The sequence below is a fragment of the Pongo pygmaeus genome, chromosome 10 (genome assembly GCF_028885625.2).
Source record: "Pongo pygmaeus isolate AG05252 chromosome 10, NHGRI_mPonPyg2-v2.0_pri, whole genome shotgun sequence".
In the NCBI taxonomy this organism is placed as follows: domain Eukaryota; kingdom Metazoa; phylum Chordata; class Mammalia; order Primates; family Hominidae; genus Pongo; species Pongo pygmaeus.
In genome coordinates, this window is record NC_072383.2 from 3,586,289 (window position 1) to 3,609,790 (window position 23,502).

The following is a 23,502-nucleotide window of genomic DNA, read 5'->3' on the forward strand; positions in this document are numbered from 1 at the left end:
CTCGCAACTCTGGCTTGGATCTGCCTTCCCGCGACCCCACTGTGGGGAGGACATGCTGCCTCCTGCCATTCTCTGCTGGCTAGGAGCATGAGGTCTGCCAGCCCCTTTTGAGTCTCCAGCACAGAGATCAATCCCTCCATCACGGGTGGTGACTGGATGCCAGTCTTTTTGCAAAGGCAGCCCAATTTCACGGAAGGCCGCTGGCCTTGAGGAGGGAGGGCTGGGTTTCGGTTTTCAATCTGCCACAAAGTTGTGATGCAGCCGTGGGCAAGTCACCACCCCTGTCTGGGCCTCAGCGTCTCTATCCATTGAATCAGTGTGGGTCTTGCTGTGATTTTTTTTGACGCCTTGCTCCTTTGTCCTGTGCCCTTTCCAGATCGAATGCTCCAGTATTTCTGACTACTCAGAGAAGATCATTAAGGCCAACCACCTGGACAGCAGTAAGACACACCTCTGAGTATTTTCTCCCGGATGGAGGGGACGGGAAGCTCACACTTTCTTGTTGGGATGGCATAGCGGGAGGAGCGCAGAGCACCTGGACTTGGGGAGGTGGTGCACCCAGCTGAGGCCCCCGCCAGCAGGACTGCGGCCATGGGTGCTGATGTTCCCACCCCCACCAGGCCAGCTAAGGATCACAGCCAACTCCTCTCCGCTTTTGGCAAGCCCTGCTTGTGGCTAAATCCTGAGTTGCCATACTCTTTGCTTGTCCCCAGCTGTGGGCAACCTGCGGCGTTCTGCAAAATGGCCACATTCCTCCTCCTCCTCCTCCTCTTTCTCCTCTTCCCTCTCCATGAGCCTCAGCCCAGTCTTTCCCTGCCACCTGCCCAGGGGCATCATGGCAGACCCCAGGCTGTGGTTCTGCACTGCCCACAAGCCCTGTTACTGCTGGGCTTTTTTGGGAAAGAGGCTGCTCTTCGGAGTGGGCCCTTCTTCAGCTGGAGTCTGATTATAGAGAGGGGCGTCCCTTCCCTTCCTCCCCTCCCACCTTTCCCATGGACAGCGACGTTTCCCAGCCCCTCCTCTCTGGAGCCCATCTTGGAAACAGACCCGAAAGGGTCCCTGATCAGGAGACATCCTTGGAGCTTGCGTCTGACAGCAGGATTAGATGCAGTCCCCAGCCCTGCGCTCAGTGCTGGGGAGAACATCAGAAAGGCAGACAGGGCACCAGTCCCCTGTAGGCATCCTGTCCTACTGCGCCGGGGCTGCAGTGAGGCCGAGAGAGGAGCTGGTAGACAGGAAGTTGCAATACAGAGAGAGAGCTGAGCCACAGTGGGACAGGGGCGGCCTGCAGCAGAGGGCTGCAAAGGGTCAGCTCCAAAAGATAGAGCTCACTGCAGAGTTCCAAAAGGTGGGAAGGCTGGAGCTGGGAGGGAAGGACGTTCTCTTGAGGGGGCTGGGGCAGGGGGAAAAAGAGGCCAGGTTGAGAAGGAATCTGATTTCAGTGTCCCTCCTGAGGGAGCCTGGGCAGGGAGGTCTGGCAGGTGGGCTTTGTCAAGTCCGAGGCACTGAGGAGTCAGCTAAGCCCCCCCTGTCTGTGCTGTGCGACCCTTTGCTATATGGATGCAGCCCTTGCCATGCTCCCTGCTGACCTGCCAGAATTCCTCTGCCCTCCTAGAGGGTGCCTGCTGCCTTGTCGTCCCTCTGGGTCTGACCTGAGTCCCCAGACCCAGGTGGTACCTGCCTGCACACAACACTACAAATCTGTGTCCATGTGGCTTCAGCCCTGCCACCTGTCCTCTCTGGTGCTTGACCTACTTGCTGCAGACTCTTTGCAAGGGCAAGAGCATTACTGACTCAATAAACTTCTCTGCAAACCACCACGAGCCAGGCTCTGGGGACAGAGCAGGGAACAAGACAGGTAAAGTCCCTGACCTCATGGAATCCACATTCCATTTAGGGGCAGGGATTACATATAATAAATAAAGAAGCAGACACTCAAAGAAAAATATAAGGTGGTGATAAGTGCTTTGCAGATCACAAAGTCAGCTGACAGGATGGAGAGAGACCCCATGGCTGCATTAGGTTAGCTGCTCTCTGAGCAGGTCACAGTGAAGCTCAAATTTGAATGACAGGAAGGAGCCAGGCTGACAAAGGTGAGGGGAAGAGAATCTCAGACAGAAGTTAACAGCCAGTACAAAGGCCTCTGGTATGGACTGAGCTTGGCATGCCCCAGAAACACAAAGAAGATCATGCCGTGCGGCCAGAGCATGGAAAGCACAGGGACCAGAGAGGGAGGAGGGGACTAGATCACATAGGATTTGTAACCAGGAAAACAAGGTTAGATTTTATTCTCCAGGTGCTGCAGTGTGTTGGAGGATTTCAAGCAAGGGAGGTAGCTTCTCTATGGAGGATGGGTTGGAATAAGTTGCAAGCAAGAAGGGTGTGAGCAGACACATGGGAAGAAGCTATTGCAGTGCTCCAGTGAGAGGGGCTGCAGCAGGAACTGGGGCAGCAGTGGAGATGGAGAGAAGTAATCCCTGTGGGATATGCTTGGAGATGGAGGCACAGGACCTGAGGATGCATTGAGTGCGGGGATGAGAAAAAAGAGAGAAGCAAGGATTCTTTTTGACTTGGGCAACTGGGTGGATGGTGGTTGGCTGGAGGTGAAATACTCATGGGGGTGGCAGGAGTGAGAAGGAAATCAAGAGCTCCTTTTTGCATGTGTTAGGTTTGAGATGCCCATCGGACATCCAGGTAGATGCGTTGAGTCAGACTTGGATATGTGCGTCTAGAATTTCAGGAAGAGCCAGACCAGGAGACTTCCACCTATAGGTGGTATTTAAAGCCACAGGATGAGGTCACTTAGGGATGGTGTGTAGCTAGAAGAAAGAAATGGGCCAAAGATGGGGCTCTAGGGCACCACACGGCAACATTCGGAGGTCAAGCAGGGGAGAAGGGCAGCAAAGAGGTAGAGAAGATGCAGTCGGTTGAAGGGCATTCAGGAGAGAGGAGGACCATGAAGCCCAGGGAGAGGGGCATGCTCAACTGTAGGGAATGCGGAGGGATCAGGTCCGGTAAGAACAGAGAAGTGACCACCATTGACTTTGGCCACATGGAGGTTACCAGCGCTCTTAACAAGCACAGGCTCAATGTGGGGCTGGGAGAGAAATCCAGTTAGAGTAGGTTCAGGAAGGACTGTGAGTCAAGGACCAGAAATGATGGGAATAGAAAAATGGAACAGTAGCTGTAAAGGAAGGTGGCATTAAGGGAAGAAGTTTTTTTTTTTTTTTAAGGAATAGGAGATATGAAAATGTGTGTGTGATTCACTGGTGTAGTAGAGGGACAGAGAAAAATTGCAGATGCAGGAAAAAGTAAATTCAGCAGCAAAGGCCTTGAGAAGGTAAGGTGTGTGTGTCAGGAGTGGCCTTTGCCCTGCCCAGTGGAGGGGTGGTCTTTGCCTTGCACAGGTGGAGGGGTGGTCTTTCCTCGCACAGGTGGTGGGGTGTTCTTTGCCTTGCAGAGGTGGAGAGGCGGCCTTTGCCTTGGGGTAGGGACATTTCAGCCATAGAAGTGGGGGAAAGTGGGGAGTGTAGGTCCAGATGGAGGTGCCAGTGGTGGGAAGCCCTTGTTTTGCTGCTTTCATTTGCTTAGTGAAGGATGAGACAGTTGCATGCCAAAAAGACAGAAGGTGAAAGGAGGTGAGTCCTGGACTGGGAGGGAAGGACGGAGGGCAGCAGACAGGCTGGGGGAGTGAGGATTGCTGCGATGCGTGTGATGCCTGTAGAGATGTGTGACCATAGAGGTGCAGTGAGTCCCATCCTCGCTGTTGTGTGATCTTTCCCTTACCACTCTCAGGAGCTCGAGTACGATTGGAGTGAAAGGTTGCCTGGATCAGGGCTTTGCTGGGAGCATGCAGCAGAGGGGGGGGGAGGCAGAAGTTGATGACAGTGATGGACTGTGGGATCAAAGCTGGGCCAGAAAGGAAGCGGGGAAGGGCGGTGGTGGTTGTGACAAAGGCTGGGGCAATGGTCGGGCAGCATCTGTAGTGGCCACAAGTGGAGCTGCGATCCTGAGGCCCAAGTAAGGGAATGCTGCTCAGACCCCCTGGCCTCTGCCTTGGTGTCCAGCCTCTCTTGGCTCACCCAGCGGAGCTGGGTCTCTTCTGTGCCCTCCTCAGAGAAGTGCTTGACCCAGGCTCCCTATCTGCTTACTAAAGACAGATAAAGAAAACTGGTCGATTCTTCCTCTGCGAGGGTGACACAGCCTGGCATCCTTCTCCCCAACCTGTTAAATAGGGCAAATGGTTTTCCCCATTAACAGGTGTGGAAACTGAGGCTAGGAGAGGTGGGTGACTGAGCCTGGGCTTTTGTTCCTGTGCCCTTTGCTAAGGTGTGTTTGTGTGGATGCAGAAGCACCAGGAGTGCTGCTGAGCCTGAAAGCCTGTTGGGAGGGGAGGCTGTGTTGCGGGCACAGCAGGATCAGATGTCCTTTCAGTGGTCCTGAGTCTCATCCCTGAGCCCCGAGAGGCTTCCAAACAGCACCTAGACCATTCCCCTCCCTCTGCACAGGTTTCACCTGTGCCATAATTCCTGACCTCTGACCCAGCCCCTGACTCTTCATCTCCCTCTCAGTGCCAGCCCACCCCCAGTAAATGTCTGGGGCTCTGGAAACACAGCCTCCCTGGTCTCCCTCCTCCCTAGGCTTGCAGGGGCTACTGCCTACTCTACAGAGTAGAGTGTGGGGCGGGCCGGTAGGGGAGGTGGCTAACTTCCCCTGAGGCATCTCCGACCTGCTTGCCAGGAAAGGAACCACACAGCCCCCTCATCATCCTGCTCTGCCTCACACCATAGGGCTCTCCCCTTCCTCCCTTTCCTTCTCCTCCCCTTTCCCTTCTTCATTTTAACCTTTGAAATACTCAATGTACAGAAAAGACGCACATACAGCTGGGTTTTTATGGAATCCTTTGAGAGTAAGTGGTTGATGCGATGCTCCGTCATCCCTGAATACATTAATGTGCATTTCAAACCAACGAGGACATTTTCTACAAGCCACATGCAACCATCAAAGTCAGGAAATTAACATGTCATCATTACCTAACGCCCAGATCCTTTTCATGTTTTGTCAGTGGTCTGAGTAACATCATTTGCAGCAAAAGGATTTCGTTCAGAATGACACGTTGCATTTAGTTGTCATGACTGGTTCCCTTCAAGCTGTCCTACTCAGACTTTCCTTGACTTTCATGGTCTTGACCCATTGGAAGAGCACAGGCCAGTGTTTTGTAGGATGTCCCCCAGTTTGGGATTGTGCGATGGTTCCTCATGATTGGATTCAGGTTCTGCATCTTGGGTAGAAATATCACAGACAGGATGCTGTGTTCTCATTGCATACAATTTCGGCTTGTCTCATTACTGACAGCATCACTTAGGCCACTTGGGGAAGGCAGTGTCTGCTGCCAGGCTTCGCCATGGGAAAGTTGCTCTTTTCCCTTTGTAATTAGTAAGATTTTCTGGGGGAGGTACTTTAAGAGCATGTAAATATTTCATTACTCATCAAACTAACATTTATCTGTTTATCTATCTATCTACCTATCTATCTATCTATCTGTCCGTATGTCCGTCCATCCGTCTGTTTGTCTGTCTGTCTGTTGGTCTGCCTGCCTGCCTACCTACATCTATCTATCTATCTATCTATCTATCTATCTATCTATCTATCTATCTATCTATCTATCTATCTATTTATCTATCTATCTATCTATCTATCTATCTATTTATCTATCTATCTATCTATCTATCTATCTATCTATCTATCTATCTATCTAATCCATCTCTATCTATCTATCCTGTCTATCTAATCTATCTAATCTAGCTATCTATCTGTCCATCCATCCATCCATCCATCCATCCACCCAGCCAGCCAGCCAGCCAGCGTTCATTCATCTACTGATCTGTCCATTCATTTCACTACAGATTCCTATTTTATGTAATAGGTTACAGCTGTTATCACTACTTCCTTCGATTCTCAAATTATCCCTGATTTGGTCACTGATGCCGTTCCAGCTGGCTTCTGTGTCCCTTTGAAATGCCATTTTCCCTTTTCCCAAGCCTTCTTACTTTCCAGCACAAGACATTCCAGGCTTGTCTTGTGCCTCCATGCCTCTGTTCTGGAATCAGTCATTTCTCCCTGATTCCAATTAGTGGACCACAGCATTTAGAAACTAAGGTTGGGGCTAGATGCTCATTGATTTGAGAATGTTGATGCTCCCAGGCTGTTTCACTGGGGAGAGCTGGGGATTGTGTGTCTCTGCATGAGTGGACACATTTACACAAACTTTATTACTGTATCTATTTATATGTATTGTAAAGTAGAAGCTCACATGATACTTCAGTGTTAACCAATACCATGGAGTTTCCTCTCATTTCCTCCCTTTCCATATTTCTACCTCCTTTCTCTACCAGAGAAACCAGACTCTCATTATTGGTAATATGTTTGCTTACTACTCACTTATAATATGTTTACATACCCCTGAATGTAACCAATCTCCCATTGTCACCACCTCCTGCCCCAGGCAGATGTCTGTCACCCCATGCTGGGATCTGACACCGTTGCTGGGCAGCGTCCCACATGGGCACTCTCCTCTGCTTGAGCCGGGCTGCCGTGGTCCATGCTGACCCGTTATGGCATCCACACCCCCACCATTTCCTGGGTTTGCTCAGCCCCACCTCATGGCTTTAGCATGGAATCGTTTGTGCTCTGGGTTTTGATGGCTCAGACTTGATTCTTTGCTACCGAGGCAAAGGCTTGAAGAGGGCAAACCACTGTCCCCAAGGGAATAGCTGCCCTCGTGCCCATTCCTCCCTTCACACACCTGTTCCAGGGAGGAGGGAACTCCAGGTCCAGGGGCCTCCATAAAGCTGAGTGGTCTTTACTTCTTCCTCCCAAGGTTTGCAACAGGTGGGTAGAGCCAGCGAGGCCACCCAGGGCCCTGGCTGCTGCACCTGCTCACTCACTCAGCCTTGGTGTGTGTACTCAGAGGACAGCTTGGCTGCACGGACGCTTCCATGGAAATGCTTTTGAAATGCTGCAACAGCCAGCCATGTGGCCCTCAGGAGCGTAGGTGTAGAGACATAAATAACAACACGGGGCATAGAATACCTGCTTCCCAGAAGCAATCAGCCTCTCTCCCTCTCCACCTCCGTACAGCTCCCGTGATGGAGTTATTCACATGCAGACACACACCCACAGGAAGCCACCTGCGGCAGGCACGCAGCCTTCACATGGCTTCCTCCACATGTGTGGCCCACACGCATGCTTCAGTGACTTGTCTTTGACTTCACCACTAACAACTATTATTTCCTCTCCATCTGATGAGGAAACCAGTGGGCTGCTGAGATGCTTAAAAAGGTAGATTCATTTGTGAAGGTTGACATAGGAGCTCAGAGGTTGATTGCATTGGTATAACTCTAGAAACAAAAAATGTATAACCGTTTACTTCCCAGAAAACTCAAGGAAAAAAGCATGCCCCTCCTTGTCCTTCTCCTACTTTTGCATGACCTAAAGCATAAATGTCATAGCTACAAGAAACTTTAAGGTAGCATGACATGAGGCAGTGGCAAGGGACAGCTGGGCCTCTGCAACTTAATGGTAGGGAGGACTTTGTCACATCTCTTCTCCTTTCTGAGCCTCTATTTGCCCCCTTTAGAGGAGATAGGCCAGTGCACAGCTCATAAGGTTATTAGGGGCTCAGAGATTGTGGAGGTCAAGTGCCTGATATAGGGCCTCACATACAGTAGGTGCTCAAATGTCAGCTACAGGTCATTTCAGGTGTAGTGGTCTGCACCTTGATGATTCTTGGCCACACACCCCCAGCCTTATATAAGTGCTCTGACAGTAATCCTCTGTGCTTTGCAACCACCCAGTCCTGGGATGATTCTCCTGGTGGGGATTCCACAAGTGCCACAGATCCCCACTTCCTTCCTCTTTTGCTCAGGAGGACAGTGGTTGGAACATTCTCCTCTGGCCATATTTTAGCATCTCTTTCACCAACAGAGCGTCGTGCTAAGAAATAAACACAGCCAGTCAATGGGAGGGGCCCAGATACTGCACTTGTGACAATGCACCTCCAGTTTCTGCCTGCCAGCAGTTGTGGAAAACACCATGTCACACTGTTCCTAGCTGGAGACCAACTACAATCTGTTGTCTATTCACATACTGCTGCCGAGCAATACCTCCTAACCTATATCTGGTTGGTGGATGTTTGGAATCAATCCAAACCAAGAGTCACATGTTTTTATTCATATTCAACACCATGTTGTTAGAGTTGGTCTTCTATCACAAATGACTAAGATGCCCTGCAGATGATCACTCTCCTGGGTTCATTGCTCCCGGTTTGTGATGGGTGTCCTATGGTGAGGATGGAAGCTCCTATAGGCTGCTCTACATTAGGCTCTTAACCAGCTCCTTGGAATAGGGTCATGCAGCCAAGTCATGAATCCGCACAGTACTTTGTCATCTTCTCCCTTAGGATGCCATGGCGGTGGGGCCTTGTAAACGTCCTTGTTGAAGTCCCACATGATATACTGCAAGCATGGGCTCTGGAATCAGACTTTCTGGCTCACACCCAGCTCTGCCAGAATTAGGCTGCGCTCTTGGATGACTTAGTTTATGTGCCTTAGTTTCCTCATCTATGAGATGGGAATTAGTGGTTCATACCTTCTAGGGCCATTGTGGGGATTGCATAGTTGCTGTTTGTATAACTGTGGCACTCTGGAGCCAGCCCCTTACAGGATCCTGAGAGCTGATTGTGAAAGTTTCAGTAAATTTGTGGAATGGATGCAGTCATCGACCATGCTGGAAGTATCTATACCACGGAATTCAGCAAAGGCGACAAACCAGGGCTTCTATCTCCTGGAGAGCCAGTTGTTCAGTATCTCCAGCACACCACTGTATAAAACACAACAGCATCCGCTGGGCACTAAGCAACCAATAAACATGAGTGGTTGTTGTTATGATTATTCCGTTTATTAACTTGACTAATAACCACGTCAAAAAAGAAATGAGACCAATCATATGTAATTATTTTTAATGAGCCTGTACTGGTGACTGCTGGCAACTGCTACTTCCTTCCCTAACAGCTCGAGAAACAACCCATTAATAATCTTCGAAGTGAGTTTCATGTATTCATCCTTTCGAGTATTATTGAGCCACGTACTAGGTCCTGTGTCGGGCATGGGGGAGTTCGTGGTTTGACTAGCACAGACAACATCTTTGCTCTCATAAAGCTTACAGTCTCAGGGGGAAGACAGACATGAAGGCAAGCGAACAAACAAAATCACAACATAATCACAAACTGTGAACGTGCTTAGAAAAAAACAGCATGGAATAATTGAGAAAATGGGGATGTGCTTTTTCCAACTGGGTGGTCGCAGGGGCATGCTGCCTGCCAAGAGCCAATTGCGTGCACTCATCTCTTCTCAACTCTGCCTTGAGTGACATCATCTGTGTCATTAGCTTGAAATTGGCTATGGTGGAAGTATTTACACCACGGACATTGGCAGATGCTACAAACCAGAGCTGTTTTGTTTTCCCTTCTGGAGACCTAAAGGTGAAGATGGGGGCCATGCTGAGAGCAGTGGGAAGAGCGTTTTACCTGCCTGTACACATTCCCTCAGGTGGGAGATACTTTCTGTCCCATGGAAGCTTCTGCTGCCGGGAGAGAGTGAAACCATTCCAGATAGAGAAACCTGGAATGTTTTTCTGAATACCTGAGCCCTGGGGAAGCTTTGGTTGCCCTTTACATTCCCATTGATTTCAACCACTCTACCCAGTACCAGTGCCTTCTTGATAACCCCTGCTCCCCTTTGGCCAAGCCCACATGATCATCTGCTTATGGCCATGGTGCTGGGTATCTGCCAGGCTGGACCACAGGTGGGGTTCTAAGTGGTGGGCGATGATTTGGGGTGGGAAGAGTCCTGGTATTGTTCTGATTAACTGAGTACTCCAGCCACTGCCTAAGGGAGGAGAGAAACCAGGCAGGGTCTCTGGCCCGGGAATGGCTCTGGCAAAGCTAGCAGGGCTTTAGAGTTCTAGCCAAGTGTATTGGGCCCTGAGCCCTCAAGGGAGCCAGAGCAGGCTAGAACATGAAGCCAGGCATATTACACAGTGAGGTCAAGGCAGACCCTCGAGTCCTACATTCTCGGGTGAATGGGGGATTTGGGCAGGGAGAGGGGTACTATATTGCAGAAGCGACCACACTGAGGCTTCATGACAACCAGGGCTCCTTTATGCCACTGCAGCAATAGGGTCAGTTTGCTGCAGGACATAGTCCCAGTCCCACCATTCATTGAGGGTAGAGATATCAACATCCTTTTTCCCATCACTCCTGACCAGCTGCAGGAGAAGGGTAGGTTAGTCCTTTGCCTTCTCTGATTTCTTTTCTCTCAACATCCCAAGCAGTTGCTCCACGTCCACAAGAATCCCAGGCGGTAGGGAGGTCAGATGTACACCCATTCGCTGGGTGAGGAAAGGAACCACGGAGAGGCACAAACATGCACAACAGGCCTAGGTTCAGCCCCCACAACTTGACTTCTCTAAACTCCAGTTCTCTCCTTAGGCAAAAATAATAATAAAACCAAACACACAAGTTCCTAGGAGGATTACTGAAGTAACATATGGAAAATCACTCTGCAAGCTGCTATTCAAATGCTAGTAATTTTTTACTGTCACAATTAGGACTAGTTTGAATATCTTTTGTTTCTTAACCCAATGCCCACCCCTTTTTTTTTCTTCAAAATTGCTCATTCATCCATCCGTTCATTCAGTAATGATTTTGAATGTTTGTGAGGAGTCAAGTGCTCCGCTATATCCTGGAAATAGGAGGCTAAAATAGACAACGAAGAGAAGGAATGCATACGCTGGAGGTGAGCCAGGCCCTCCGCAGGTGCAAGGCAGCCAGCATGGGTGTCACCAAAATAGGTGTGTGAGCAAGGACCAAGGGAGTGGGGAGGGCGAGCGAGGGGCTTTGCTGCAGTGGGGTTGGCGGGGGGGTCGGGGGCTTCATAGGCTCATAATATGTTCCCTGTTCGCATGCCCATGATCCTCATGCCTCTTCTTCTGTGGCACAGGATCTGCTCTCTCAAAAAGAGTGAGGACCCTAAAAATGATCACTAACTTCAGATCCTACAGGCGTCAGCTGACCCTGATGGACGCGCTGGAGGCTCAAATGAGGTTGAGCTGGCCTGATTTGTTTAAAAACAAAAATAACCATTAATGAGAATGACTAGATTTCTGTAAGAACCACTCAAACCAAAAAGAAAAAATTCCACGCAAAACCATTTTTAAAAATCTGGAAGTCTAACTTATAAACTTGAAGCTACAGGGGAAATTTTCCCAATTTAGAGTCTATTGCTCCCTGTTGTGCATTTAGTTATGATTAATCATTCTAAAATTTACCAGCCAGAGTCCTGTCACAGTTCGTTGAACAAACTTTCCATCATCCTTCTGGAATAAAAACATGGATCCGGACAGTGACCTCAATGCAAACTTGAGTTGATGCAGTTTTAGTGACGTGGGGTCCAGATTGGGCATGGAGCTTTGCAGCCTACGGCTGCTCAGAATCTTAGTATCAATAGCTTAGACCCCTTTGAAAATCCTTTGCATGGAGGAGAAGGGAAGACTGCTGCTGTGTGTGCCCACACACTTCCTTGAGCCAGCCTAATGCCGTATGTTGGCCAATAGCCCCTAGTGAGTTGGCATACGCCCCACCATGACAGGTAGCATTTAGTAGATTGGGAAATTGAATCTGGAAGTTTAAGTGGTTGCTGGTGGTGACTACAGACTACAGGAAGAATATTCATGGTGATTCAGCTGGATAGTTGTATTTGGCTGCACAGAAACAACGTGACCTCTTAAAAATAAAAATAAAAGGACCCAGGAAGTGTTGAAAATGACAGTCAAACTGGAACTTGGAGGCACCATCTTTTTTTATTGATGCCAGCTGTCTCCACCAGTGTATCTTGCAGAATGCCTTACACATAGCAAGTGCTCAGTACATATTTGAAGAACCACAGCTTTCTGGCACTGCAAAGAATTTCAGATTCAATCTCCCTTCTTTTTTTTTTTTCCTAATGAGGAAAATAATAATAACGAGGAAAATAATAATGATTGAGATTAGCTGTCACCTGGAACAAGAGCATAAGTTGCTGTCTTTTAGGATTCCAGCATAAAGTTGTGCAGGTTGAGCACAAAAGCACCGGAGAAAGGGGATAAATGGAGTCTGAAAGCCAGTCCAGCACTGGATTGAAGGGAGATGGGTCCTTTTCCTTTGACAAAGGGCTCATCTCCTCACCAAGCCAACTGTGGGGCCATGTCCACACTGAGAAATGTTTGCACTTGAATAGATGTAGAAGGGTGATGTTAAGAGAACAGAAGTCCAGACTGTTGAGGATTTTATAGGGTTAACTGATCCCTTCTGCCTTTTTGCAAGCAGAGATTGTGATTTTTGCTATTCTGTGACCCCCTATATCTAGCTATCATCTATCTGTCTTCTATATCATCTATGTATCTATCAATCATCTCTTGTAATCCATATTGATGAGGTTACAGCAACTAATGGATAAGAGGGCAAACACAGAGAACATGAGCAGCAGTAAGTCTCTTTGGGGGACACCTGAGGAATATTTCATACATACCTGTTTGTTAGACTTGATAATGGATTACTGCTTGTCTGTTTCCTGCAGCTCCTAATAGAGTCCTGTCCACAAAAATTGTCATGGGTGGAGCCTTGTACTAAACACTCAGGGTGGAGGTCATGAGGCCCTGGAGGCAGGAGAAAACATCTTCTGGGGCTACAGAGAGGTCATGATATAAATGCAGGAGGAGGAAGTGACCCATAGCCACACAGACACAGGCAGACATTAGGGAAGAACCTTCAAGAAACGTGCAAAGAAAAAAAAATAAGGGAGGCCATTAAAGACAATTTTTAAGTTTACAAAACTAAGGCAAGCCAGGCTTTGCGTGCAAATGATTAGGCAGGTGAGTCATGCATATATTTGTCAGTTCTCTTTCAAAATAGGAAATAAATTAGGCACAATGTTTGCATTTTAAAAAATCCTTTACTTTGCCCCCCTATGAATTTTCTTAGTGCACCCTGGGCCCAGCTCTCAGTTGAGTTCCCACCCTGGGGTCTCTGAGACCCAGAGAAATTTTACACCTACCCCTCCCACTCCCACCAAACCTTTTGGAGAATAGCTCTTCCTGCGCATGCTTTTTAACGGTAGGGGCTGCTGAGCAGTAACCAGTCAGGAGGGCCACCCAAGCCTGAACCTCATTGTAGAGTGATCAGGGTCAATGCATGTGTACAAAGTGTCTTACTCCTTGTAGAGCAGGCTGTATCCAATTAAAGCTTGATTAAATACCACATAGTGGAGAGTAAACTGTTATTAGAAGCTGCTAATGGACACTCCATCACCTGCATTATTCACTGTGAAGAAACTACATAAAGCCAGCAAACGGTGTGCTCTTTGCCATCCAGGAGCCTCTAGTCCAAATTAATTTTCATGAAACTCAGGTTCTAGGCAGATGTGGTTCTTTTGATTTTTACTCCTAAGTACAGGCCATTGTTCATTTTTCCCAGCAAAGCTCAGGCATTGTGTGAGTTTTTTTCAGAGGATATTGCAGAATGAGAGTTTCAGAGCATGAATATAGGTAACCTTTAAAAGGAAATATTCAGAAAGAATAAGCCAACCACTACATCAGTCTGCCAATTTAACAGTGGTATCTAAACTAGCTTGCTCAGATCTTCACAGCAACAAATACAAAAAGGGACTCCAAAATTATGTGTATGTCTATGTCAGTTGATCAAAAACTCAACTAAGAAGTGTCTCCTCCCACAGAGGAAACTGAAGTTCTTGAAGGTGACTCATAAGAAGAAGCCACTGGGGACAGGGGCTTTGACCCTGGCCCTATCTGCTTCCCCTCTCCATCTGTGGATCAACAAGCAGGAATATGTCAGATGATTTCCACCTTTTGTTGAGCTTTAGCTATGGGCCTGGCACTCCACATGTGTTATTTCATTTAATCAATACAATCACCCTCTAAATTCATATTGCTTTTCCTGGTTGTTCACTTGGGAATTGGAGTTTAGTTAGGTCAAGTAACTTGTCTAAAGTCGTACAGCTAATGGTGAGAAGATCTGGCACTTAAACCTAGGTTTCCCTGACTGCAGAGCCCATGCTCTCATCAAAATATCAATTGCCTCCCTCACAAACACTAGAAGGGCACCCATTTGGTACTGAGCCTGGCTATGAACAGATGCAAAAGCAATAGAGGAAGCATCTATGCTTTCTTTGGGTTTGAATTGTCATGGTAACCTAACATAGGGGTAGGGGCCTTGAGAAGAGTTTTAAAGTCATGTCATATCAGATCTGGGCTCTGTTTCCACTGTTGCTACTCAGCCTCTCTAAGCCTCAGTTTCCTTAGTTGTAAACAAAAATAACAGTTGACTCCGAATACCACAGGGGTTAGGGGTGCCAATCCCCCACACAGTTGAAAATCCAAGCATAATTTTTGACTCCCACAAAACTAAGCTACTATCAGCCTACTGTTGACCAGCAGTCTTGCTGATAACTTAGTCAATTAATGCATATTGGCTGGCTGTGGTGGCTCATGCCTGTAATCCCAGCACTTCGGGAGGCCGAGGCAGGTGGATCACCTGAGGTCAGGAGTTTGAGACCACTCTGGCCAACATGGTGAAACCCTGTCTCTACTAAAAGTACAAAATTAGCCGGGCATGGTGGCACATGCCTGTAATCCCAGCTACTTGGAGGCTGAGGCGGGACAATTGCTTGAACCTGGAAGGCAGAGGTTGTGGTGAGTCAAGATCACGCCATTGCACTCCAGCCTGGGAAACAAGAGTGAAACTCCGTCTCAAAAAAAAAAGTAATTAACACATATCTGGTATATGTATTATATACTATATTCTTACTATAAAGTAATCCAGAATAAAGAAAATTGTTAAGAAAATCCTAAGGAAGAGGAAATATATTTACCACTCACTGAGTGGAGGTGGATCAGCATGAAGGTATCTGTCCTCATTGCCTTCACATGGAATAGGCTGAGGAGGAGGGAGAGGAAGGGCTGGCCTTGCTGTCTCAGGGGTGGCAGAGGTGGACAAGGTGGAAGAGGTGGAAGGGGAGGCAGGCACACTTGGTGTAAATTTAAAAAAAAAATCTGTGTATTAGTGGACCTGTGCAGTTCAAACCCAGGTTCTTAAGGGTCAATTGTAATGTGCTTACCTCACAGGGCTGTTGGAAGGATGATGTGATACCATGCATATAATGGGCTTAGCACTATGCCAGGCACATAGTAATGGCTCGATTTATTTTAGAGGGAAAACATGCAGGTAGTTTTCAATTATGTTGGTACAAACTAGTTTGGTAAAGGGTGAGCTACTTCACATCCTAAAAGTAGAATTAGAATAGGGCTGAAACCTGGAGATCTGGCCCTGAAGTGAGGTGCTTGTGGTTCCTGGGTGGGGTCCCTGCAAAGTATGGCCCTGGGGTTCTTATTTTCCAGTCATCACCATATTTAAGGGTAAAGTGGAAGAGGTGGAGCTGCCTGTGGAGAAGGTGGACATCATCATCAGCGAGTGGATGGGCTACTGTCTGTTCTATGAGTCCATGCTCAACACGGTGATCTTTGCCAGGGACAAGTGGCTGGTAAGTGTCCTGCATGCTGTCCCTGCATTGGCCGGCTGGCTGTCCTGCTGCTCTACCCAAGGCCTGCAGCCTAGGAGGCATACGAAGACTTCAGAGAAGACTGAGGCTAGGAGGTCACTGCCCCAAGCCCCTCTCTTTAGAGAAGATCTGTATCAGGGAATAGAATTGTTGCCCTGGGTCCAGCATGTGTAACCATCAGAGTGGACTTCCATGGGTCTCACCTCAGCCTCTTTTGCAATAACAGACATTCGTTCTCTCTTGTCGAGTTAAAGGTCCATTTTGGTCAGCAAGTATTTAGGACTTGCATGGCTGCCAGAGCCAGGTGTGCTATTCATCTGGGCTTCTCCAGGCCAAAGTCATAACACCGCTCACTGAGCCCCACTGGATTTACCTTCACCTCACCTCATTTGTCCTATTGACTCTACCTGCGTCCCTTAAATTCTCCTTGTTCCAAAATAAAAATTGAGCATTGCTGTCCTAGCCCTCACCCCCGACAAGGTGACAGTCCACTGCATGAGAGATGCTGGCAAGGGGGTGCTCGTCTGGTGACTCTATGTGCAGTTCAAAATGTGATGTCTTTGTCAGGTGAATAGATTACGAGACCCATTTCCCCACAATTCATCAACAGAAACCTGGAGGGCTTATGTTTCCAGACCGGGCAGCTTTGTACGTGGTAGCGATTGAAGACAGACAGTACAAGGACTTCAAAATCCACTGTAAGTCCCCTCTTGCTTCTCCAGTGGACTTCCACTGCACAGTTGGGGTGGGAGGCACTCCAGTGGGCCCGAGATGGGCAGGCAGTGACATGAACACCATTGCTGTCCCTGAAGAGGAGCTTATCTGGGACCCTGTCTGGAGTCTGCTCTCTAAATGTTTCTCTCTAGTCCCAAGTGTGAGAGGTCTACAGACAGAAAATAAGCCATATGGCTGGGATGAGAGAAATGTCCTGGGGTGAAAGAATGAATGCAATGTGAATTAAAAATTGGACTGAGGCAGCAGAAGCTGAGTTTTTGCAGAGATCAGCAGGGCAAGTGGCTTGAAACCTGTCAGGGTTCAGTTAGCCCAAAAGTCCACCGCAGGGGTCCGAAGTAGCAGGTCTCTTGCCAGGCCAATTGTTTTGAATCCTGCCTTCATTCCATTCAAACTTATGAAAATAATATTGATTCTCCTTCATATTCAAATACATATTATTTGAGGTTCTTTTGAGGAATAGATAGCAGAGGGGGTGGGAAAGAGTGGAGATTTGGCTTTGAACAATCAAACAAAAGGCGAGTGTGCATGTGCATGTGTGCATAAGGCAGGGGCTCATATCTAAATATGTATTCTTAATGCCTTATCAGCTAGGCATGTGTGGTTCTCTGAGAACAATAAAGCCAAAAAACTTCTCCAATGTTTTACCTGGTCTGAAAAGGGCTGTTATCCTATTTCTCGTAAAGGGTGACACTTCTCTGTGACACAGGCCTGATCCTTAATGAGATTATACCAAACATGTTTTTGTAAAGTTGAACATGGCTGTGTCTCCTCAACCGGAACCAAATTCAACAAAGGAGCAAAGAACCCCTCAAACAGGCAAACACCCAAAAATCCAAATTAAAGCAAGAGGCAGAAGCTCCAACCTATCCATCAGACTGGGCACATCTGGGGTTCCTGCCCCAACAGGGTGGTCCATTCCTACTTGGCAAGATTACTGTGGAGGGGTTCACAGATTGAATAGAAGAATAAATGTCTCCAGGAGGCTAAGACTCCATCCACAGTTCAACAAATTGAGGCTCTGTGGATTTAAACAATTGCCATCTAATCGTTGTTAGTGGCACTGATGAAAACTCGGCTGGACTCTGCTATGGATGTGTGTATTTGTGTGGGTTCATGCCTTTCTGGAAATATAAAATCAAAGTGTGAAGTTCAGAGCCAGGTTCAGAAGAAGACAAAACTGGGACAGCTGTTTGAAGCTCTGTGCCCTGGAAACCCTCTCTGGTTGCTGTCTGCCTCCAGCCAATCTGGTGTGATTTCCACTATTTGACCTCCTGGGGGAAGGAGGCAAAATACCAAATGAGGACGGTGAGAGGTAGGGGGGCCCAGGTTAAATGCTTTGCACACTGCCAGCCCTGGGTTTAAATCTTGGCTTTGCCATTTCCTAACTGGGTAACCTTGAGCAAATTATCTAATATCTTTGAGCTTCAGTTAAGGGATAATCTTCTCAATCCCACAGACTTGTCATGAGGATTAAGTGAGATGACGTATATTAAAGGACATGACAGTTCTTTGTCCTATAATGGGACTAGATGGGATCTAGTATCTGACTGTGTAGCTAAGCCCCTTTCTGCCCCCTGGCTCTGGCAAGTGAGCCTGACTGCCAAGCCCCTGGTGGCTCAGAATCTAGGACAGATGTACTCTCATGGAAGACTGCAGACACAACTCCGCAGTGAGTGTTGATCAAATGCATGTATAAATAGGACACATTTTGCCCTGGAGCTGCATTTTGGAGTTCTTGCTGTGCAATTGTACTGAATAGTGTTTTGAGGAGGAAAACTTCTAGGTACATTCTTCATTGTCATGTTCACTTAAATATTTATTGAGCTCCAACCCAAGGCACACCTCTTTAAGAAACTTTCTCATGGTTTCTACAACAAAGATACGTGTGTCAGGAGCCTCTGCAGGTATGCACATTGCAATGAGCCAGCCTGGAGCCTGGAGGAGCTCCTAAGGCACTGGCCCCCAACTGGAGATCATGTGATTTATTTCTTTGATTCTCATTGCAGTGTTCATACCTTCTGGAAAAGGAAAAAAAAAAAAATCTGAAAGTTAGCACCATCTTATCTTGTGCTTGTTCTAGAGTCTCTGAAAAATACCCCAACCTCCTCCCCACCCCAAAAGAACACTAAGAAACAGACACTTAAAATGTATTTACAATATGTTTTCTGTTTACAATTTTAAAGTAATCTATTTTTTTGTAAAGGAAGCAAACCCACATAGAAATTCATTTCAAATAAATGGAGATTTTGGTTACTATGAGTTCTAAATCAGAAGTAAAGCACAAAGGTTGCTGGTTGCTAAGGCAACAATTGTAAGCAATTTTCTATTGGCTCAAGAACCAGCTAAGAAGGAAAAATTTTGAAATGAGGCAGGAGAGTGAGACATGTTCAGCCCTTCAGAAAGTAAATTGTTAGAAGGAGAGCTTTTTTTCCTTTCCTCTCCTTTCCTTTTCTTTTATTTCCTTCCCTCCCCTTCCCTTCCCTCCCCTCCTTTCTTCTTTCTCAAACACACACAGCAACATGGGAATGCAAGAATGAGGGCAGTGCAGAACCTGCCCTCCATTTGCTCACCAATGAATAGAGACCACATAGAGAGAGAGATAAATGCATATACTAGGCTCACAATACATAATTTTGTTGAAGGAAGAAAGGAAGGAAGGAAGGAAGGAAGGAAAGTGAACCAGCAGAGGGATGTGCAAGGTGTAGTATTTAACTCTTAGAGAGGAGCAATCATTTTACAAACATTTTCTACTATAAAGGAAATACAGAGAATTTCAAAAATGGAAGGAAACTTAGTGGATATTCTATTCAATTTCATGCACAACACATGAATTGCACCCAGTGCATGAATCTACACCCTGCTGAGAATGAGAGAGATGGGCACCAGTTTCTTGGCTGATGAGAAGACTGAAAGAAAGACCTCATGCAGAGGTGGCAGTGCTTATAGCTTGATGGTTGAAGGGCGGCCCTCTTGGATGGCTCAGCTGCTGTCTGTGGGCTTCACTTCCACTCATGACATCCAGAGTTTCCTCTGGCTCCAGCCCATTTTATGCAAGGATTCCACTTTGTTCATGAGAGCCTAAAATGTGTCAATCTAGTGTAAACACTTTCCCTTCTGCACAGAGAAGAATCTGTAAGTAGCATCTGGTGGCACTTGTTCTATTTTTCTCTGCCCTCATTCTGAGGCAGTCCCATTAGCCTCGACAGAGAAACTCAGATGGTTGGGGCTGGGGTGGTGAGGGAGGATGTAGCTACAGCTCTCTCCAATCAAAAATCACATTTCTCCCCTGGTACTTAATTTTCTTTCCTCAGGCTGTTTTTGAGATTTCTGTCTTTATTGATTTTCTGCAGTTTGATTCCGATGTGTCTAGGTGTGTTTTTCTTTTTATTTATCCTGCTTGGGGTTACATGGAATTCTTGGATCTGTGGATGGATTGTTTCGTTAGTTTCGAAAAATTTCAGCCAGTATCTCTACAAATATTTTTTTCTGCCTGATTATCTTTCTCCTCTTCTTCAGGAACTCCCATTATATGAAATAATGTTTGATATTGTCCTATGGAGCTTGGATCCTCTATTTTTTTCACTCTTTTTTTCTCTTTGTGTTTAAGTTTGGATCATTTTTATTGCCCTGTTTTCAACTTTATTGGTTATTTCCTGATATATTCATTCTGTTAATAAGTTCATTTTAAAAAGTCTTCTTTCCTTATATTGTTATTTCGATTTCTAGCATTTCCACTGGCTTTTTAAAAAAGTTTCCATCTCGCTAATGAAATTCTCCATTCATTGATGCACACTGTCCACCTTTTCCACTAGCTTCTTTAACATACTTAGTATAGATACTTTAAAGTCTTGTTGGATAATTCTAACATCTGAGCATCTCTAAATTTGGTTCTATGAATTTTTTCTTATGATGATAGGTCATATTTTTCCCTTTCTCCTGTGTCTTATAATTTTTCATTAATGCTGGGCATTGTGAGTAAAAGGACCAGTAGAGACAGGTGAATCACATCTATGTCCAGAAAAGAGTGTTGCCTCTGCCAGGCTATTAGAATGAGGGTGTGTGTGAGTCAATCTAGTCTGTAGTAATAGTAGATTTGGGCTTTGTTGTTGCTTTAGTTACATATATTACACCATAGTATAGTCCTTTTCAGGAGTCTGTTTTCATCTATTAACAAAAGCTTCACAGGCCTCTGTGATATTATTTTTTAATTTCTAGATAATCATGATATTTCTTGATGATCAATGGCTCTTACCCCACATACACTTATTTGGCATACAGTATACAATTGCAACAAATAATTAATGTGATTTATTTGTATCCTACTCCATCTCTGCTCCACTTCTGGCAAAAAGGGCTACTGGGAAATAAATGGCCAGCAGAAAGGAGAAAAAAATCTAATCCCTTGGGTGATCTGTGCTCTGAATGATTGAAGGTGGGGCAGTCCAGCTGAGGAGATAAGTCCCAAATTAACCCATAACCCAAATTAACCCAAATTAAAACACCAGGCATTGCAAAACAGCGCAGGCATTAAATGTTTGGGAATGAATCTCAATTCAAAAAACATTGTCTGTGAGCCTGTTCTGTGCCAAATGCTGTACTATGGGTGTTGAGGATACAGGAGAAGTTGTGTGGTCGGGAGCGTTTAGAGAAAGTCTCACAAAGGCCATGAGACATTAAGATCACCATTTTGGGACTTGAAGACAGTAAAGATCATGTACCCCAAAGGTTTCCAAACTGGTTGGAATTGTCTGTATAGATTTGTAAAATTCCAGCTCCCTGGCTCTCAAATCTGGAGATTCTGATTCAGTAGGTCTGGCATGGGCCCTGGAGTCTGCATTTTAAAAACTATTCCAAGTGATTAGAGAACACAGAACCACTGAACCAAAATCCTTATAAGTAAGCCCAGAAAAAAGGATTGATTTGCACATGGCCGCACAGCTTGCATGGCAGCAAAGCCAGAGCTCAAACCACATAATGATAACCACTATTATGTATCAAGCGCTTTCTGCGTGCCTGGCACTGTCTTACGCACCTTACATATAATCACATTTAATCCTCATAACAATCGTATGGGATTACCATCATTATCATCATTTCCATTTTAAAGAATCCTTAGAAACCAAGGCTTAGAAAGGTTACATTCGTGCCTAAGATTACACAGCAAATAAGTGGCAGAGCTCAGATTTGAACTCCAAAGCCTAGGCATTTAACCATTACACACATTGACTCAGGCTTTTGCTTAGCACTGGCAGCGAACTCAAACTCCAGGCAGAGTCCAGGGAGAAGAGAGCAGGTGTATAGCTGCAAATCTCTTGAGAAAGACACAGAAGGCAATGTGTTTTGGCGTGTATGTTTTATCTGGGGAGAGGATGGATAGCTATTTCCACATTCTAGAGGGGAGTCTTCTCTGAAACCTGCCCTGTTGCCAACTAAGCAGCCTCCTTCCCCGAAAGTAGGTTTTAATTGGGAGTTTGGCACCAGCCTCGGGTGATTTAATGGGATCTGATGGGCATCTTTTCCTCAAACTGGAATTTCACAAGCACTCATCCTCTGGGATTACTTTCTCTGCCTTCTTTTCGCAAGAAAGAAGCTCTTTGTGTGCCTTATAAAAGAATCAGAGTCAAAGGAGCAAAGCTGTCGCTGACCGTTCACACCTCCTGCCGCACGCACCCACTCTCCTAAACACACACAGGAACATACATTCCCTAAGGTCCTGTTTGTTTGGTGAATGTTTTAAAATAAAATTTAATCCTGTAAGATTTTAGAGAAAAGCATTTCTACTTCAAGGCATTTTGAAACCTGTTGAAAAAAACAGATGAATGAGATTCAGGTGCCCGCAAACTAAAGAGTCTGCTAAAGCCGTCCCCTCTGCGCTGTAGGGAGAGAAATCTTGCATTCCTGGTTGCTGTCACGGCTGGGCCATGGCAGGTGAAGGATTTAGGGGACATGCTGGGCTTGAGCCCTCGCCCCCCTGTTTCCCTGATGTGTGACCATGGGCCAGATATCATATGTGAGCCAGATGCCAACTTCTCCCAGCCGCAGTTTTTTCAGCTGCAGCATAGCAATATCCTTATGTGGTTGCTGGGTAGAATAAACGAAGAGTCTGGCCTGGACTGAATGATCAAGCAATGACTGCAATTATTGTCCAGGCATGGTGACTCATGCCTGTTATCCCAGCACTTTGGGAGGCCTAGGCGGGCAGATCACCTGAGGTCAGGAGTTCAAGACCAGCCTGGCCAACATGGCGAAACCCCATCTCTGCTAAAAATACAAAAATTAACTGGGCATGGTGGCGGGTGCCTGTAATCCCAGCTACCTGGGAGGCTGAGGCAGAAAAATCACTTGAGCCCAGGAGGCGGAGGTTACAGTGAGCCCAGATTGGGTCACTGGGCGATGGAGCCAGACTCTGTCTCAAAAAAAAAAAAAAAAAAAAAAAGACAGCAATTATTACCATATAAAGGTTGATCCTGGGCCATCAGACTTGAATTAATTTCTCATCAACCCCTAAATCTTTCTCCCTCCCAAAGTATCTTATGAGTAGCCCAAAGAGGACAAGGAGCACGGCTGAGAGGGAGAGGGTTTGTGCTCCACTTGGGGGTAGTTTCTAATGGTGTGGATCCTTAGTGGGTGCATCTTGGCATACGAGGAAGGCAGAGATGCTCCTGGACCCACCCAGGTGAGAAAACTGAGGTTCAGAGAGGTTAGGTCATTTGTACAAAGGCTGACCAGTAAGTGGTGGTGCTGGAATTTAAACTGTAGTTGATTTCACGTTAAAAGCCCATGATTCTCTGTGCTGCATTAAAGGTTCAGTGGATGGGGACAGGAAAAGGGAGAGAGATGGGCCTTCTAGGTCTTCTAGGTGTGGAGAACAGCTTGAGAGAACATGGGAATAGGAATGTAGAAGACAGATAAGGCAGTTCACAGGAGATGCTGCCGGCTTGGGGAGGGGACAGGAAGGAAGAGTCAGCTAGCCTGGGTTCTAGGCTTTGCCCTGCTGCACTCTAGCTGTGGGAGCTTGGAGCAGTTTCCCAGCCTCTCGGAGCTCTAGTTTACCTCACAACAAAGTGGGGCTTACCTTTTCCTGAGGTAGAAATGG

General features: G+C 46.6%; 1 protein-coding gene across 1 annotated transcript in view; it reads left to right on the forward strand.

Annotated features, from left to right (window-relative positions):
• Positions 1–23,502, forward strand: part of PRMT8 (protein arginine methyltransferase 8) — a 96,590-nt gene that overhangs the window by 55,912 nt on the left and 17,176 nt on the right. Inside the window, exons 4-6 of the mRNA XM_054444597.2 lie at positions 377–440; positions 15,511–15,653; positions 16,282–16,369. Of these exons, the coding sequence (XP_054300572.1) occupies positions 377–440; positions 15,511–15,653; positions 16,282–16,369 (295 nt within the window). The remainder of the gene's footprint in view (positions 1–376; positions 441–15,510; positions 15,654–16,281; positions 16,370–23,502) is intronic.